The 17,875-nt window shown below is 39.9% G+C and overlaps 2 protein-coding genes across 3 annotated transcripts; both read right to left on the bottom strand.

The window, feature by feature from the left end:
• Positions 1-132: 132 nt before the first annotated feature.
• gaa (alpha glucosidase) lies at positions 133-8,697 on the bottom strand. Its single transcript, XM_071473749.1, has 19 exons — positions 7,728-8,697; positions 6,922-7,073; positions 6,280-6,445; positions 5,772-5,868; positions 5,530-5,649; positions 5,207-5,325; positions 4,843-4,974; positions 4,550-4,660; positions 4,335-4,448; positions 4,044-4,128; positions 3,742-3,859; positions 3,058-3,191; positions 2,688-2,839; positions 2,315-2,463; positions 2,043-2,184; positions 1,776-1,874; positions 975-1,139; positions 745-897; positions 133-600 (listed from the first exon to the last, which is right to left on the bottom strand). The coding sequence occupies exons 1-19, from the start codon at positions 8,262-8,264 to the stop codon at positions 535-537; spliced, it is 2,811 nt and encodes a 936-aa protein (XP_071329850.1). The 5' UTR covers positions 8,265-8,697; the 3' UTR covers positions 133-534.
• Positions 8,698-9,689: 992 nt separating this feature from the next.
• On the bottom strand, positions 9,690-17,369 carry samd9l (sterile alpha motif domain containing 9 like). 2 transcript variants are annotated; one of them, XM_071473731.1, is made up of 4 exons: positions 17,114-17,369; positions 16,117-16,234; positions 15,923-15,984; positions 9,690-15,224 (listed from the first exon to the last, which is right to left on the bottom strand). In XM_071473731.1, the coding sequence occupies exons 3-4, from the start codon at positions 15,924-15,926 to the stop codon at positions 10,591-10,593; spliced, it is 4,638 nt and encodes a 1,545-aa protein (XP_071329832.1). In that variant the 5' UTR covers positions 15,927-15,984; positions 16,117-16,234; positions 17,114-17,369; the 3' UTR covers positions 9,690-10,590. The 2 variants fall into 2 exon arrangements, with proteins under 2 accessions (XP_071329832.1, XP_071329833.1); XM_071473732.1 differs by having other exon boundaries at positions 16,117-16,230.
• Between the last annotated feature and the right edge of the window lie 506 nt (positions 17,370-17,875).

Raw genomic sequence — 17,875 nt, 5'->3', positions numbered from 1 at the left:
GTACATTCAAAGGCTTTACTGTATTTTGGCGGGAGCATACTCACACGTCCACGAAAGACTACTTTTTTAGCATTACTTTGAATGAAACCATTTGCTAGATGCTCCAATGCAGTGTAAATACAGACAAATTGATGTTTTTTCATTGTTTTTATTGGCAATGCACTTAAGGCACAAAGATGCAATACAAACATGATTTAAAAAAATACATGATTTAAAAAAATACAAATAGTTATAAAAACTATATACAATTACAAGGCATTAAATTGTCTTGATTCAGTGTAGCACTTAACAGCGAAAGTTGATGTTGAAATAAAGACGATGGCTCCCATGATTTGAGGTTATCACATTTTTAAAAACCTGCTTACAAAGGCTGCCAATCTGGAAAATGAGAGAGCAAATGTAAGGTGCAAACTGAGCTCTGCTGTGGCTGGGACAGCTTAATGAAATCAGTTGGCATCAGTGCATAAAATGCAGCTGTGCAAATTCAGCAGCTGTGCAGAATGCTAAGGCACATGCGTAACAGTATTCAGTGCATCAGAGAGCCCACTGGACTGTAAACACCTCTGACATGGGCAAGGCCAGGCTGGTCACCGTCAAAACCTGTGGGGAGAGACAGCAAAGATAAACCACTTCAGGCTGGCAGTTGGAGACAGACACACAGACACTTACCTGCAGAATGACGTCATTATCTTTATGTGGAGGACAAACATCAGAGGAAGTAGTGCTGAGTCACACAGAACTCACCTTGGTATCGCTGCGGTACATAAAATCCCTGACTTTTTCCCCATTGGCCAATACATAGTGGGGTGGTGAGGGAACGCCAAACACCTGCAGCCCTCCCAGCATAAGACCATCCAGGGCCCCATTCAGCCGCAAAGGATCACTCACAATCTGAGACTGAAGGGGTAATAGAGTCACTAAGTTAGTAAACAAGCTTTTCATTTGCAAATACACATCGCTTATCCCTTCCCTACCTGTCCAGCAATGAAGGTGACGTAACAATAATTCCCCATTTCATAGGTGTCAAGACTTTCCCCGTCATCCCAGAACAGGTCACCCCAGGCCCAGCCGCCTGCTGACAGTGCCACCGTCAGGAAGAAAGGATTTCCACGTGAAGCTGTGGTTGTCAAAGCAGGCTCCTTCATCAGAAAAAAAGCAGATCGAAGAAAAGATAATGAAATGTCACAGAATACCATCTTCCCTCCAGAGTATGTCAACTATTCTTTCTTCTACTTCAGGACATCAGTCAGGATGTAATGATAGTTACAGGTCAACACAACCTGATACAACATTTTATTATGTGCAGCCATGCCACAGCCATTTTACTCAAACTTAAGCTTAAACAAAAAGAAGCAACAATTGTGTTTAAGAAAATGCAAATGTCTCATCAGTGGCTAAAAAGATGATTGTTAAGCAACTAAATATTAACCAGCAATCCATATTAATTGGACCTGAATTTCAACCTCCTGCCATGAGCTGTATCATTTAATAAACAAAGCCTAACATTGGGAACTAACATATTATACTGATTACAATAAACTATCAATATTTGAATTAACAGTAACACAGTTACTGTTAATTCAAAACTACTTGTTTATTTTACACCAACCTCAAACATGATTCTGCTATTTAGAGGTGAAACTGTAAGTGGGAATTCTAAGTGCACGTTCCACCTGTTTCAGGTTTTTTACCCATCGCAAATATTTTATTTATACTTCATCTACTACATTTTGTTGCCTACTGAACCAAAAATGATACAAAGATCAGACACCCACCTGCTGGGGGATGATGTGTCCCTCCCTCACATGGACGTTGATGGTGTCCAGAGGGGCTGGCAGAAGCAGGTACTGACCCTTACTGTAGAAGGGTTGACCCTGGAGAGTAAAACGTAGCAGAGCGGACCCCAGCGGGAAACTGGTGAACACTAATGTCATGTGTTACTATGGGACACCACAATCATCATGGTGGCCTTTACCAGTTAAACAATATATACCATATATACCAGTTATATACCCGTTATTGATTGGAGTTGAGCAACTCACATTGTGCAGGCTGTACCAAGTGCCGGGGGGCAGGTAGGCAGCCAGCTCTACTGCCCCTTGCTCTAAAACAGGGGTAATGAGAAGTGAACTCCCCCACAGGAACTGTCTGTCTATGTCCTGACAGTTAGGGTCAGTGGGAAACCTAAAAGGGATGAATACACAGAATAAACAAATATACGCTTTATTATTTTGTTTATGTCAGACAAACAGAACCAAGAAGAATTAAGGGAAGCAGAAAAGAAAAGAAGACAAGATGAGAAGAGGACACATACTCCATGAAGAGAGGCCTGGCCACAGTCTCAGCAGAGGTGTGTGCATGATGAAAGAGTGTGTAGAGGAACGGGAGCAGGGAGTAACGAAGGTTCAATGCACTCCGCATGGCTGCCTGGGCCTTCTGGCCAAATACATAGGGCTCCTGAGGCTGAGGGACACCGACACACAGAAACACACACAATGAGAAGAGATAGAGTTACCTCAATTCATAATACATGAAACAGAGGGACGTGCTCTAGACACACTGGAAGAGACCTCTGTTACAGCACACAGAGTGTATGTATTTGAACTAACTCAATGAAACACGCAAGTTTGCAAACAGATAAAAAGACACACACACAGGGAGACAAACAAAGAGTGTCTCTGTCTCACAGCATTGGGCTTGTCGTTGTGGTTTCTCATGAATGGGTAGAAAGCCCCAAGCTGCATCCATCGTACACACAACTCCTCAGTGGTGTTGCCTCCAAAGCCACAGATGTCCGCCCCCACCAGAGGCACCCCGAACAGGCTGAACTGCAGCACCGCTGGGGGTGAACAGGTGCAAAAGGTCAGTCTAAATCTATCAAATGATCTGTGGTCACTTCAAAAAAGACAGAGAACTATTTACTCGACCACATGCAAGTCCATCAAAACAAAAGCCAATATCTCAGAACTGACCATCCCCTGAAAAATCACATGAAGTGAAGCAAGACAGTATTATTCTATTTCACACAGAGATCTTTCAGAAGCAACAGCTCCTCACCGGGGATGGAGTATCGAAGCTGCTCCCAGTCACTCTTCACATCACCTGTCCACACTCCAGAGAAGCGTCCAATACCAGGGTAAGAGGAGCGAGACAGGACAAAGGGTCGCTTCCCTCGTATCTTCGTAAGGGCTCTAAGATTTGCAACCAACCACAGAAGGAATACAGTATACAGAACAAATAACAAAAGACAAAAAACAAGTACATCCACATATTCTGTAATTTCACATTGGGCTTCAGTATACTCAATTTGAAAATTAAAAGTCTGTACCTCTATTGTTTCTTAAAACGGTAAAATACCCAAGAAACTTTTACTGGCAAGCCAAGAGCAATTTAAATTTCAATGAACTACTTAACACCACTACTTACACTATGCTTAAACAGACTATATATGACTAGGTAGTAAAAACATCTGACATCTCTGTCAACTGATTATTATTTTTATTATTATTATTATATTATTATATTATTATAATATTTTGATTGGAGTTCTGCAGATTGCAGATTTGCAAAACTTTGTTGTTACAATAGTCTGTTATCCTTTGAAGCTGATAGCTTGCATAAAATGGCCATTTTTGCTGATTGCTGATTACTTATTGCTCAATTTTATTCTGCTACTCAGAATGAAACAATTCATTTCCTGCAGAACTAGCTCTGCAAACTGCATCTGATGCATGGTCTAACCTGTTAGTGGCATAAGCTTCTGTCAGTCCGTACATATTGTGCAGGTTGTAGTGAGTGGACAGCCTCTGCTGAGCTGACATACAAAGAGTTCCTGAGTTCAACCGGCCTCCAACCACCCCTGTTTGCATGACAGTCAGAGATGCAGTGAACCAATCAGTTATGCATCTATAGTCATTTACATGGTATCTTGTACAAAATCCATATATCTACTTTAATGTATGAATTTACTGTAAATATAAAGCCATTTCTGTTTGTATGACTTTAGATGGTAGTAACTTGCGAGACTGATCCAGTACACTTACTGGGTGTGTAGGGGGGGTTCTCAAGATCATTGTCAGGACAGCCCTCCACTGAGCCCTGAACAAAATTGGCTGGTTCATTCATATCCTGGGTGGAGCAGGGGAGATAAACAACAAAAGATACCTTATTATTCTTTTTGTGATTTTAAGGTGGAAAGCAAACTTAACCCACAACCACAAAGTTAATCAGAGCTGAAAACCTGTCTTTTTGATTTCACACGTATCTAATGTCTTATGTATTAATCAAGGTATTGGTGGATGAATAACGTTGCCTGTGTGTCTATACATACTCACAATCCACAGTCCATCCACAGGCACTTTAGAATGAAAATCTCTGATGCAGTCTTCCCACCACTGTCTGGTCTCTGGGTTGGTGAAGTCAGGGAAGACTGTTGGGCCAGGCCAAACCTAGAACGGGAACGGGAATGACAGCCACACCCAGGTTAAAGGACAAACACGTACTGTACACACCTGAAAAGTACACATCCCCAGAAAAAAAGAGGTCTAACCTTCCCTATCAGGACTTGTCCTGTAGCATTTTTAATGAAGACGTCTCGTTTCAGTCCGTCATCAAAGGGAGGGTAAGTTCCAGGGGGGCTGGTGCTGCTGATCCCTGGGTCCTGAGGCAGAAACCAGGAGAACATGACTCAGTTAAGAACCTTTTACTGCCATCTACTGGAGATACATTGTTAATGATTACTTGTGATATATTGTGTGTATGTGTTTGTATGTGTTTTTTTTTCTTTTTGAATTAAAATGCAAAAATATTAACAGAGATCTTTTAAACACAAAAATGTCACACCAGAATAAGGATGTACTTCATGCCACTCTTATGAAACTCCTGCACCATCTCTGGGAGGTCCCCAAATCGCCAGGGGTCAAAAGTGAAAATCCTGCGCTTATCTGCATAATCCAGATCATTCCACTGCACGTCCTGATGGTGAAAAGTAAAATAACCTCAGCAGCAAAGCCATTTCATGAAGAGTCCAGGTGCATCTAAAAATTATGTGGCTGTCCATGGATATCACAACAAATTTTCAAGTGTTGCTAAGTGTTGGCAATGTTGAATTTAACATATTCACAAAACTTCTGTCTGATTATGGCACAATTTCCACGATAAATGCACATGTAGTACATAGGGAAAATATCCTGTAAACGTCATTTACCAATGGAAGGCTGGCTTTGTGCATACGTTGTACAACCCTGCGAGTTGTATTAGTCGTTGTGTAACCCCAGCGACACAGATGAAAGCCCAATGACCAGTAGGGTGGCATCATGGGATAGCCTGGTGATAGATGAATAACACTGAAACACATAAAAACGTCCTCGCTTTTCCAGGTTGCCTTATGGCTCTGTCAAATATACACACATCAAATATGCTTTTTCATTTGTTCTACTACACATTTCTCTTTTGATATGTACAGTTTGCCTATTGCTGTTGTTGCTGCTTGGAGATGTTTTACTGAATGTCGACACTGAAAAGACATACCAATGACCTGGAGGTACTGTCGTATAACACTTTTAGGGTCAGGACCCATGAAAACGTACAGGTCCAGGATTCCCCCAGTGGACACCCAGGTGAGAGCGGGGGTCGGCTGCAACATCACCTCTACATAGACGTGAGGGAAGAGATTTAGCAATAACTAGTATCTTCATTTGCTATAAAGATTCATGTTCTATGGAAGGTGAATGAAATGTCTGCTGTGTCTCGTGGTTCAGATAGCTCAGTACCAATAGCATTGCTGTTGAGCAGGAAAACTCCGTGGGCCAAGCCATCCTCCTCCTGTACTATGTAGAATGGGTGGGAGCCATAAAGGTTAGCATCAGCCTGCAAAGACACACAGCATAATAAGGACTGTTCTGCAGAGACAGCTTGGTTTAAAAGTCCAAATATTTGATGTTTTAATGTGCTATGAATCAAAAGTTGCTTGTGATATATATTTATAATGACATATATCACAGACTCAGAGTTCCTTAATCTTTTTGGCATCCAATCCCATAAAGAGAAGTACTGACTTGTGTCCAATTGTGTTGTGCTCCCTTCTCAGATTTCATTCAAATTTTGTTTTATTTACTCTTTAGAGACTGGAAGAGGTTAAGGTTTCATGGATTTCACCAATACTACAAAAAATACCCTTTCTTTTGCATTTCCTATTCATTATCTTATTAATGATCCATTGATCCTACCAATTTTCCTTGTGTCTACTTGAAGGGTCCTAACCCACTGCAACAGACTCACATGAGGCGCCATGTCTCTGTTCCAGAGAGTCAGAGAAGTCCAGTTAAGATCCAGGAGGAGGGAGGTGTAATGCTCCCCAAGGCCAGACACAAAGGAAGAGGCCAGTGTGGTGGACAGCTGCAGGTACTGGTCAGCAAACAACAGAGGAGCCACAGTCGTATTCATACTGTACAGAAAGGACACAGAGAACAAACAAACATGTGTTACAATCATCATATCTCCAGCCAATCATCATATCTCCAGCAATTTCATACATGTGAGCTATTACATAAAATAAGACAAGAAGTTTTTGTACCCATATTGCTCAATATGAATAGTATAATTGATCTATACATAGTAAAAATGTACATAAATAGTAAAATAAAATACACACATGTGGAAAATTAGTTAAATAAAAGATAAAAAAAGAATAAAACACTACAAATGAGGCTGCAACATATTAATGAAAGTGCTACAATGATGATACAACAGACAAGTACTGAATTTCAGATTTCAGATACATCAGTGGAACTATATTACTACATGAAAAACCTTTGCAAAACAATAATAGAATAAAGCATAAGCATGAGTACATAGGTAAGGCTATACTGATGATCTATAAAATGTGTGTGATTTAGAGGAAAACTGAGAAGATGTACTCACATCACATTTCCATTGGATTTACGACGCACTATGAAACCAAATGGGTCAGACTGGTACTCAGTGGTGTAGAGGGCATCATTGGAATCAGCTCTGCTCTGAGGCACACCAGCTGGAAGCTTGACTTCATAACGCTGAGATGAAGGGTCCTTCAACTTGAGGGAAAACATGTCAGTTCAATTTCGTACCACTGCATCCTAACTGACTCTGACTGTAAAAGTAGTGAGTCTAATTTCTTGATCGTGACATATGGATGAATAAAAGAAGGTTTTATAACTATGCCAAGCTAACATCAGCTGACACCACACCACAAAAACACATATAAGCCGGAATCACAGTGCTGTTTTGACACGTGAATTCACAGACAAAGACATTTACTACATCATATTGGAATAGTCAGAGTAAACACTAATTGAATAGGTATTCTGTTTTTTTCCAAGCCTTTGAGACAAAGTTAGCAAATATAAACAAATCAAAATTAAACAACTATTCCAATTTTGATCATCTGTAAACCAAAAATATTTCAGGATTTTCAGGATCAGGCATTCATGAAATATTAACTCTTAACTATAAAAGAAAATGGGAGTCACTTTCCACTTCTCTCAAATCACATTTTCTCCCTCAACATTTTTGAATCTGCCAAACTCAGTGGAAGACATTTTTAACTCTTGCAGTATATTTTCTAGTCAAACTACGTCACAGTCATCTATACTTCAAATCAACAGGGAATTCAAGTGGACCCTCTTGCACTCTCATAATCACATCCTCCTGAATGGCTGCAGAGGAAAAACTGAGTTTTAGGTACTCACAGTGAGGTGCAAGCAGCCTGCAGTCTCCTCAGTGACTTCCAGCCTGAGAGTGGAGATATCTCTGGGGAGATAGGAGGCGTTGGGACGAGTCAGGGTGGCAGCCTGGCCTTGCGCGGTGGGAGTGAGAGGACCCATTATATAGCCAGGGTAAGAACTGGGGTAGAAGCACCAAGGTGGTCCTGCAGAGTTGGGCAGAGGGGCATAGCAGCACCCCCTGTCCTCACACTCTTTCTGGCTGAGAACCCTGTCCCTGGCACAGTCAAACCGACTCTCTGGGGCCATGGTGCATTTATTCTCAGTGGAAATATCACTCCCTTGGGAGCTTTCAGGGTGGATTGCCTTTGCCTCCACTGAACTATACTGTTGTTTTTCTGGATTATTAACAAGCTTTTCATATGCTATGACCTCATTTTGCTCAGCATCAGCTGACCTTACCAGTCTGGTTTCATTGTTAAACAAGTGGTTCATGAACAAACATGATGACAGAGCAGATGCGAGTTGGACAACAATTAAAGTAAAATTATACAACAGACGCATACTGCTTTCACTAGTTACACTGCCAGGTCAAAGGGTACTGAGGTTGAGCTCTTCAACACGCTATGTAGCTTGTTTGGAGTAAATCTTTACTTATAGAGTAAACTGCAACTATTACAAAACGCTATCATGAACACACTGCTGTTTGGTTCACTTCTCTGGGATGTTTTTCATTGGCTCGGTGGCAGCTAGATTTACCTTGTTACCTAGCTGTTAGCTAGCAATTTGCCGTGAAGCAGCTCAATACGTAGCTTTAACTAGCTGTTCCCTGCAAATTAATTACAGGCGAGCAGTGGCAGATAACACGTTATGTTAAAGCAGCGAAACAACCAGCATTTAGGATAAAGTACGATGTCTTCAATGACACCATATACCTGCCAAAGACATAGCAACATCCTGGCTAACGTTGTACTAGGGGAAGCAAACTAGGACAAAAGTGCTCAAACTGCTACGCGGCTGTGACACTTCCTCTCACCTCTTACCAAGCATTACCAAAATTTCAGATATAAATATGCATCAACCTTCACAATTGTGCACTAATTTATTGCTTGAATTATTAATGCTGATTATCATGTTCTAATTTTAAAAAAAAACGTTCATATAGATATGTATGAAATATTAATATGCACCATTTATTACAACTATTTAACAGGTCAATCACACTTAATGTGACTTGTATATCTAATGACCACAAATGTGGTTATCAAAACCACAACTTGTAACCTGGTAGATTAGGCTGCTTTTTTACTGTACTGAGTTGAAAATGTATTATATTGTATGATTAACTTAACTTAATCACAAAACCTGCCCAACAAGCACAACATTTTTCAAACCAGAACTAAAATAGAAACAAAACAACCACCATATTACACAACTCTCACCAGTTTTCAGGTAATTTAATATGTTATAATTTCTAAATGTATATGATTTAGCTTCAATGTATTTAGTAGGCATCACAATGAGCAAATAAATAAATAAGGCCCTTTACACTGTTTCTAAATGTCACTGGCAATTATGACCCTTGATTAATGGAACAACTTTATTAAAAGAAAAACTATAAATATCCTGTCATAAGTTACAATTTAAAGCTCACTTATAATTTTACTTTGGCTTTTAACACTCCAGAGTATCAGTGTTTTATAATGTTAGTAGTTTATTTGAATTTACAGTATGACATTCACACACCATGTAACTGTTAAATAATAAAAATATTATTTGAGTACTTTGCTTTCTGTATAAGTGCTAAAATTAGTAATACTAGTAAAACTCACTTTGTGTTTATCTTTTACTAAGTACAAGCCTGACAAGGCTGCCTCATAAAGTTGCCAGTTGTTCCACTATGATTTATTTCTTCTGAAAAGACTATCACTATCAGCTGAACTTGAAAAGGCAGATGTAGTTTGTTCAAGAAAAGACACCATAAAAATATAACTGAAAAAAAGGTTTTATTGTACACAATGACATTTTTCATAGTCAAATGCTATCAAAACAAATCCCATTCAATATATATAAAATACACAGTACTCCAACTGGCTTTATTTGCAGTTTAATATTGGGAGCTAGTAGATTTCATACCTTGTGTAAAATATAATCAATATCTATACAATTACTCTCCTTAAGATTTTTCTTTTGCATATCAATATATGCTGTATACACATTATTCTCCAGTTGGACATTATGTTCTTTAGCTCTTAAAACATTAAAACATTTATACAATTCCCATTAAAATCATTATGTTCTTTAATAAACAGCTGCATTAAATTCCCTTGTTTTCTACATTGTATCCTGGAAAACACAGAAGAGTGAATGGAAGCTATCATGCCAGGTGCAAACAGCAGTCCATCTAAACTGAATCTGCGAATAAAAACTAACAGGTTCCAGACACAGGACTAAATAGAGACTTAACAGTTTCTTCTGAGCTGGAGAGTAGCAAATTCTGGTTATACTGTTATTCCCTTGGAAATCCAGAATGAACCATGTCATAGTTCAGGTTAGATATGTTCATATATAGCATAAACAAAAAATGGTTAATAAGTGATACTTTATAAGTGTTTTTGAGTACACTTACATACATCTATACAAGTACAAGAGAGGAGAAATGAAACATGTAGATCAAACCATCTTATATCTTACAAAACAAAGCAATACTAAGACCATACCAGGTGTTTCAACATTTGGGTCACATCTTGTACAAATAAAGCCTGTTTGACAATTGACAAAGGAGCACTGTGTTTTGCATTGAATATTATAATCTTTTCTTTCTCTTGTTAATGACATGTATACTGGGCACAAGCTTCATCAAGTGACAGGACCATTGTTCAAAGACAAACTATTTTTTCACAACAATGTTGTAGGCAACGGGGCCTCTGAAGGAGAACCCTAAGTAGAAGGTGATGTTTTCATTACTATGAGGTACTGAAGGTACATGAAGAGGCAGTATACTGAACTTCTTTTTCTGAGGGCCCTCAAGGTACACAACTCCATCCTCAGTCCATCCAGAAACACATTTCAACGTCCTGGCAATCTCAGGTTTCTTCCATGCCTCTCCACTAAACCACTTCATGCGTTTCTCAGAGACTGAGAACACCTTCATGACTCTTTCAAACTTTGTCTTGTGGACAAATTTATCCAATCCACTCCCACTGCCCAGAAAGAAATGGGTTTTAAGTCTTCTCTTCCGCTGAGGAATGTCCTTCATCTTGGTCCAGTAGCCTTTTTCCATGTGTTCAACAGCCGACTGGATTATTTCATATTTGGTTTCTTTCTCATGGTCTGTGTCATTATCCTCTGGCCAGAATAGCATGGTAAGCAACATCTGGGCACTTGGTAAGCATTTCTTATCAGCTGGGAACTGATAACAAAGTGCCTGTAGATCTTTAAGAGGAGCGACTTTTGGAGCCTGCGGTGACAAGCAGTTTAGAGTAATGTGGGCCATTATGTAATTGACAATATCCCTCTGGCCAAATTTTGCCTTTATTGGATTGCTGGGGTAGAGAGAAAGGATTTTCTCGAGATAACATATTGCATCTTTCTGGTAGGTTAGCTTGGAGAGGATGGATGTTATGTTTCCCCCGCCAAGATGACAGATGATCATGCATTTTTGTAAAGGAGATGGATTAGTTGGGATTGATAGCCCAGGTTGCAGTAGTGCAGCAGAAAAACCTTCACTGAAATACTTCCCATATTCAGAAGATTTTTTCGCCAGCCATTTCAGAGGGTATCTTATCTTTTCTTCAGGACTTTCGGGTACCTTTTCTTCAGCTTCACTGATGTCTGTCTGGAAGTAACTGAGGTCTTCTGAAATCCATTCCAAGGCATTGTGCAATGTCTTGTGAAGACTTTTCAAACGACCATGAAATGGTTTCCAAGCATCTTCAATTTCCTCTGGAATGTAATCTGTTAACAGGTACTTCATACATTCAGAACGGCCATTGGTTCTGTTTGTAAACACTTGCAGTGAAGAGATCAGTTTGAGCAGGCTGCATCCAACTTCAACTTCAGAAAAATATCCTGAACTGTTCACATTTTCCATGTCTGCATCTGCTGCTCTCTCACATTCTTGAAAATACTCCAGGGCTTTCAACGCAGTCTCAACTGCATCCGCTGTATTTTGGGCTGTTTTCGGTATCATCTCATCGTCAATGGCTTTGCATTTTGCTTGGAACCATTTTCTGTACACCTGCCCCTTTGTGTCGAGTATGTATGAGTTGTTGGGCAGCTGTTTAGCTGCTGTCTCTGCCCAGTATTTTGCGTCTTCAAACTTTTCATAAGTATAATGAAGACGAGCAAGTTGTTGTGCAAAGAATGGATCTTTATGGAAATGCTCGAATGCTTCCTTGAGTAACTCAATTGCTTTGTCTGGGCTTTTCTCGTTTTCACACACATGCTCAATCAGAGGAGAGAAAGAACTATCATACTCATCTCCTTTGCTTATTCTGGATCGCCTTATGAAAAGTGCTCTCAAGAATGACAGATATTCCTCCCTCCCAAATCTATGCTCAAAAAGCTCATCCTCACAGAGCAACTTCATTGCTAAACTGCTCTGGGTCTGTTGGTTCCCCAGAAGTTGTTGGAGAATTTCCTTTGCAACGAGTGGGTGGATGATTCTGATTGATTCAATGTGTGTCCTGTCATCTCTAAGGTGCAATAAGACTAGTTTAGCCTGATCACTGAGTGATCTCTTAAACTCATGCTGCCGAAATCTTTCCATGTACATGGTTAAGGCTAGGAAAGCTTCGCAGTGGGACTGAGAAATGAAAGAGTTTTGAACATAAGTGTTCAACAGTGCTACATAGTGAATGAGGCGAGTGACAACAGAGTGATGGTCAATGTCTTGGAGCAAATGTTCCACAAACTGTTGAACATAACCCTCATTGAATCCTTTAGTCATCAAAACAAATGTCATCATGAATTTAGGCTCATATTGTTCCTCAAGCACCTGTTGTTTTCCGGCAAACTTTCTCTTCTCTCCAGCAGACAGTTCGTGAGTGACAGACACATTCTGTAATGCAGATTCCTTGCATTTCTTTTCTGGATTGTGGGATCTCCTGCAGCTCAACAAAATGAAACATGGTGTTCCACACTGGATTCCTTTGCTGTTAATTGCAACCTCTAGTTCATTCTTGAGATCATCCAGATATTCTTTGTCTGAGTCTTCAATGAGTAGCAGCACAGGAAGACACCTTTGTGGATCTTTTTCTTCATATTCTCTTAGGTCGACTGCATGTTGTGCAACAACAGAAGCTGAGTATGAAGGCCTCACAACAGCACACCTAAGATCTTTCCTGTTATTCCACAACAGCTTTCTTGCCACTGTACTTCCACCACTTCCTGGATGATGGTAGATGTTTATACATGTCACTGGAGTCTGATCTGCATTACATTTCAAAACATCATTGAGAAGTTTAGAAACATCATGATAAGCATCTCGTTCAATTACCTCTCCAACATACTTGTGCTCAGCAAGCCAGAAGTTCAACCAGGTCACTCTCCCACCACGGTAGAACTGCTGTTCTATGTTTGCTTTCTCTTCATCGATGAAGTCTTTGCTTGTTTCATCACAGTGATTGACTGTCAGAATTTCTAGAGAACCCAACTGTTCCTCTTTGTTTGTTTCAAGAAGACATATACCTTTCACAAAGACTGGCAAGTGTTTGCTGACACAGGCTTTAACAGGTTGTATTTTCTGCACAGTTGCATTAACATGACTCATTTTCATCCCAACAACACTGAAATTGTTCACTGTTTCTGTACCACATGATCCCTCTGCGAAGCTTTTCCATTTCTGGAAGTTTTCTTGTGATTCACAGATGCAGATGATGTCTTCATGGCCTTCCATGTCTGTGAAAAACTCATAAAAGGTGTGCAAGAGTGGTTTCTCGACTGGTGATGTGAGAAGGAAAATGACCTGAAACACCCCTTTGGGCAAGATTTGTTTACAAATCAAAGACACAGATTCCCTCAAGAAGGTCATTTTTGTCTTGATCCAAGTCATTTCATCACATGGAGTTTCATTTCCCTTGAACTCAGAGCGGCCATTACAAAAGATCCAGCTAGTTTGTTCAAACAGATGCAAGTTGCTTGTGAATTCTTTGATGCTTGTGTCACTGGACGTCCTGTAGCTCTGCAGAGAATGCATGTTTGCAGCATGATGCTGAAGGTATTTACTGCAAAGACCTGAAATCTTTGAGTCTGGGTCAAAGTCAAACACACATAAAATGTTCATGTTCAGCAGCCAGTCAATGTTGCAAAGATCATCAGGTTTGAATTTGTTAGTAACAAATATGAACCATTTCTCCTTTTCCATTAATTTTGTCCCATTAGTTACGAGCATTGTGAGTTTTCTTCCAAGGTCTTGGCAGGACTCTGGAGAAATGAGGAACTGATTTTTCTCTGCTTCTTCTCTTTGAGCATCCCGATCCTTGACTCTCTGGTAGAAATCACTTAGGTCTTTATTGCTCACTGGCTCTGTTTTTGAACCCACTCTCCGCAAAATCACTTCCTTCTCAAATTCTACTTTGTTAGCTGACTCTTTGAAGTTTGGCAGACGAACAGCATACACCTTGCTCTTAACAATACTGATTAAAGGCACAATGTCAACCTCTACCACGTACATCTTCTCTGTACTTTCTTGATCCATAACCTCAATGAACCTTGGTGGCCGCACACACTGGCGTACATGCTCCTTGTCAGAGGAGAAACTCCTTTCAATGTAGTCCAGAGCATCTACATAAATGTCCTTCTCTTTCACAGGGATACCAATTATCTCACCATGCACGTATCCTGCATCCTCCTTGCTGTCCATCACACCAAAGTGTATTGTGCCATTTGATCTGATATTCATGCAGCCAGTCGCAAATTTAAGAACCTCTTTGGCAAACTTAGCTTGGAGTCTTGTACGATCCAATTCAGCAGCTACAGCAAAAGACTTAAATTCATGGCATGGAGATGTCAAATTAAAGGCACCTGATTCAGGTTGCAGGACTCTGTGTTTTACATATATATAATTAATCCCTTCTTGATCAAATGGCCGTGGTTTGCAGTCTTCCTTTGACGTCAACATGGACTGTTTCTGAGCAGTTTGTCTCTCCTTCAAGACACCTTGATCTCTCACAGGAACCTGTGCTGAAGGAGCTTCACTTGTTGTAGGAAGACACTGAACTGATTTTTGATTGTTTTTCTGCTCCAGATCAGTTTTTTTGCCACAAGTGGGCTTTTTCTTATCCTGAGATTTTTGCTGGGGGTTGAGCAGCTCATCTCTCTTCGTAATAATTAAATGAGCAGGCCCTGATTTCATGCAAATTTTTGACTTCAAAAAGTCCTCATCCAATGTGAGGAGGATTTGTCCATCTACTTCTTCCTCAAAGAGCTTTTTTACATACTGCTCCTTTACTCCAATGGATTTTAGCCAGGTGCTTACTTGAGATTCTGTCCATTTCTTTGGAGACTGCTGAGGTTCTTCAGCTGAATAGTGACAAGAGACAAAAAACCAACAGGTGATTAAACTTATGATTAAATAAGTGATAGAATCTGAGAAGCACTAGACCTCTCCACACTACAGACATATTTGCAGTTTGCATACCATAAAACTTCAACTAGAAGCTGATTCCCAATTAAACGCAGTGTCCCTTTCACTGGCCTGGTGTGGCTGCACATTTTGCCAATAAACGCAGGTCTCATTTAGACATTCTTTGGATGTATTGTCATGAGAGTGAATGATGCTCATGTTCAAAAACCATGGTGGCAAAGAGAAAAAGCTAAGAGGTTTAAACTGTCAGTTATCTAGTTTGCTTGTGCAAATAAAGGTTCAAAATAACTATGGTAACCATTGGCTTTCATCATTTCTGAGGTAGGCTACTGGTATTTTGGTATTTTGTCTCTCTCTCTCCCTCTGTCTCTGTACATGATATTTGGCTTGATTTCCCAATAATGTACTTTTTTTAGAGGGCACCTCAGGTCTGAATGGGTTAATTTATTATTATTATTATTATTCATAGTAAATAATAATAATAATAAATTTTAATTTGCCTCACTAGTTTCACGTCAGCACACACTTGCTTATGCGCGCGCACACACACACACACACACACACTGACTGTCATTTAAGCATTTCCTATACTTACAGGGACATCTCATAAGAACCAAATAGTCATTCCACTCACCCATGATTTTTCTCCTTTTGTCACATTAACAACCTTGGTATTTACTCATTATCATCTTCCATCTATAAAAGAAAATGTTATACAGTTACAAACAGTCCACTAACACTGGAATCACAAATAGATTCGTTAGCAAACAGTCAATTACATACAGCAGATACAAAGCATGATTATCATGTAATCATGTGTCTTGTCACCTGTGTAAGTCCAATGTTCAGTCCCCAAATGAGTAACGGGCTGAGCTCCACGTCTAGTCACTGGGCCACATCCATGGGCGTGGACCACGGGGGCCCGACAGTAGCTTTCTGTACCTGGCTATGAGGAAAAATAATTTAACTCATAGCTTGACATGTATCAGGTCATTTTTGTAACAGATCTTTTTATGTAATTGTAGGTAAAACAGGGAAAAAGTCATTATGTAGTGATTATATTGCAATTTATCTGTCATATCTGATAGAAGTGACACTACCAGTTTCAAATCCTGGTGGGAGCAGCAGTTAAGATGTAGGCTAATACCAAAAAAAAATAAAAATACCTTGCCACTTAATTGAGTTTATTGAAACTCAACTGCCTACTTATTTACAGCTCATACATAAACACTCTTAATAGGAGGGTGGAGTGAATGTCAGCTTTTGTTTTGTGTTCAATAATTGCGGCCATGATGACTCAGCAGAGGTTTATTGACATTGTGGTTGTGCCAGAACTGAGAAACCCTCGCCCATGGCTTTGCACATCCAAAAGAAAAAAGTACAGATATGTGATGATGAATGCGTTGCCCGGGTGGGCATGCCTTGACAGAGGTCTGGGTGGAAATGCAGAATCGGGGCTGCTCAAACTCGTTCAAAAACAGTGGACGAACAATGATAAAATAATAACATATAACATTTCCTTTTAGGACCCAAAATTGTTTGTACGTTAAGTAGCTAACTATACAAAACATTCACTGCTTGAATCACAGTGCGAATATAGTTGAACTACCGCGACACTACTGCAAAATGTAGTTTTAGTTCAATTACATGTAGTTCACTACTCTTTAAAGCATACTGTTGGCCACAGAAAGTTTTAAGCTCCTTAACATACCCTGGGGAATTTTTTTTTTTTTTTTTTTGTCCGTCAGCGTACAAATGAGTGAAGCAATAACCTTTAGACCTGCAAAAATAAATGAATGAATAAAAAGGCGATCATTGTTCTTACCTTGGATGAATCCTGAGAAGTCAGCCCTTGTCCTCTCCCTGGTCCGGATTGTTAAGAAAAAAAGAGCAATCAGCTGCCAAAGCCTGCTGCAGGGAGGACTGCTGTCCTCGACGCCCCTACCTGGTCTGGCGTCCAAGCGGGTTGGGCTGTACCTAAATTGCCTCTGCTCAGCTTCCTAGTTTCGTTTTTGGGGAAATGCAGTAAAGTGCAGGAATCAGAGAGCCGGACCCCACGACACACCCAAGCCTACTTAGACTCACGTATACAAACCGGCCAGGATTTTACCGTTTAAGCTGGAAGAAGTGGGTTCATTGCCATCCAAATGAGAAAAAAAGGGGCAGAGATCACCTGTTTGACCTCTTCAGTGCCATTTATCAGCACTTAACTTTGAGCAACACCCTGGCATCAACCAGGGTGGCTGTATTTGATAAGGTACCACACTGAACAGACCAGTCAGAGCACTTCCCGTTTTGATGGATTATAAATTTAAATGATACATAAGTAAATGTTTTATAAAGCTATTCTAAACACAGTACATGTCATCTTGCAACTTACGATAACACCATTTTATACTGTATAATTACAGCTACAGAACTATTGTAACAATTGTGGTTGAAGTGTGACAACGCACAATACACACACAATCATACATAATGTTTAAATGCCCCACACATATACACACACACACACACACACACACACACACACCTTAGTTTTTCAAATCACAGGTATCAAATGCAGACATCATCCACATGTAATGTA

This window comes from Trachinotus anak, unplaced genomic scaffold, assembly GCF_046630095.1.
Source record: "Trachinotus anak isolate AG129_WGS33_773 ecotype Australia unplaced genomic scaffold, CSIRO_AGI_Tana_v1 ptg000003l, whole genome shotgun sequence".
In the NCBI taxonomy this organism is placed as follows: Eukaryota; Metazoa; Chordata; class Actinopteri; order Carangiformes; family Carangidae; genus Trachinotus; species Trachinotus anak.
Note: the sequence above shows the minus strand (reverse complement) of the source record. Positions and strands in the feature narration are given on the sequence as shown.

Coding starts and splice junctions, on each gene's coding strand:
- gaa (XM_071473749.1), bottom strand. CDS start 8,264: ATGCGTCTGTTGTATAATTTTACTTTAATTGTTGTCCAACTCGCATCT. Junction 3,860..4,043: donor GAACCCCCCCTACACACCCA/GTAAGTGTACTG, acceptor TCATGCAAACAG/GGGTGGTTGGAGGCCGGTTG. Junction 1,140..1,775: donor GACACATCATCCCCCAGCAG/GTGGGTGTCTGA, acceptor TTTCTGATGAAG/GAGCCTGCTTTGACAACCAC.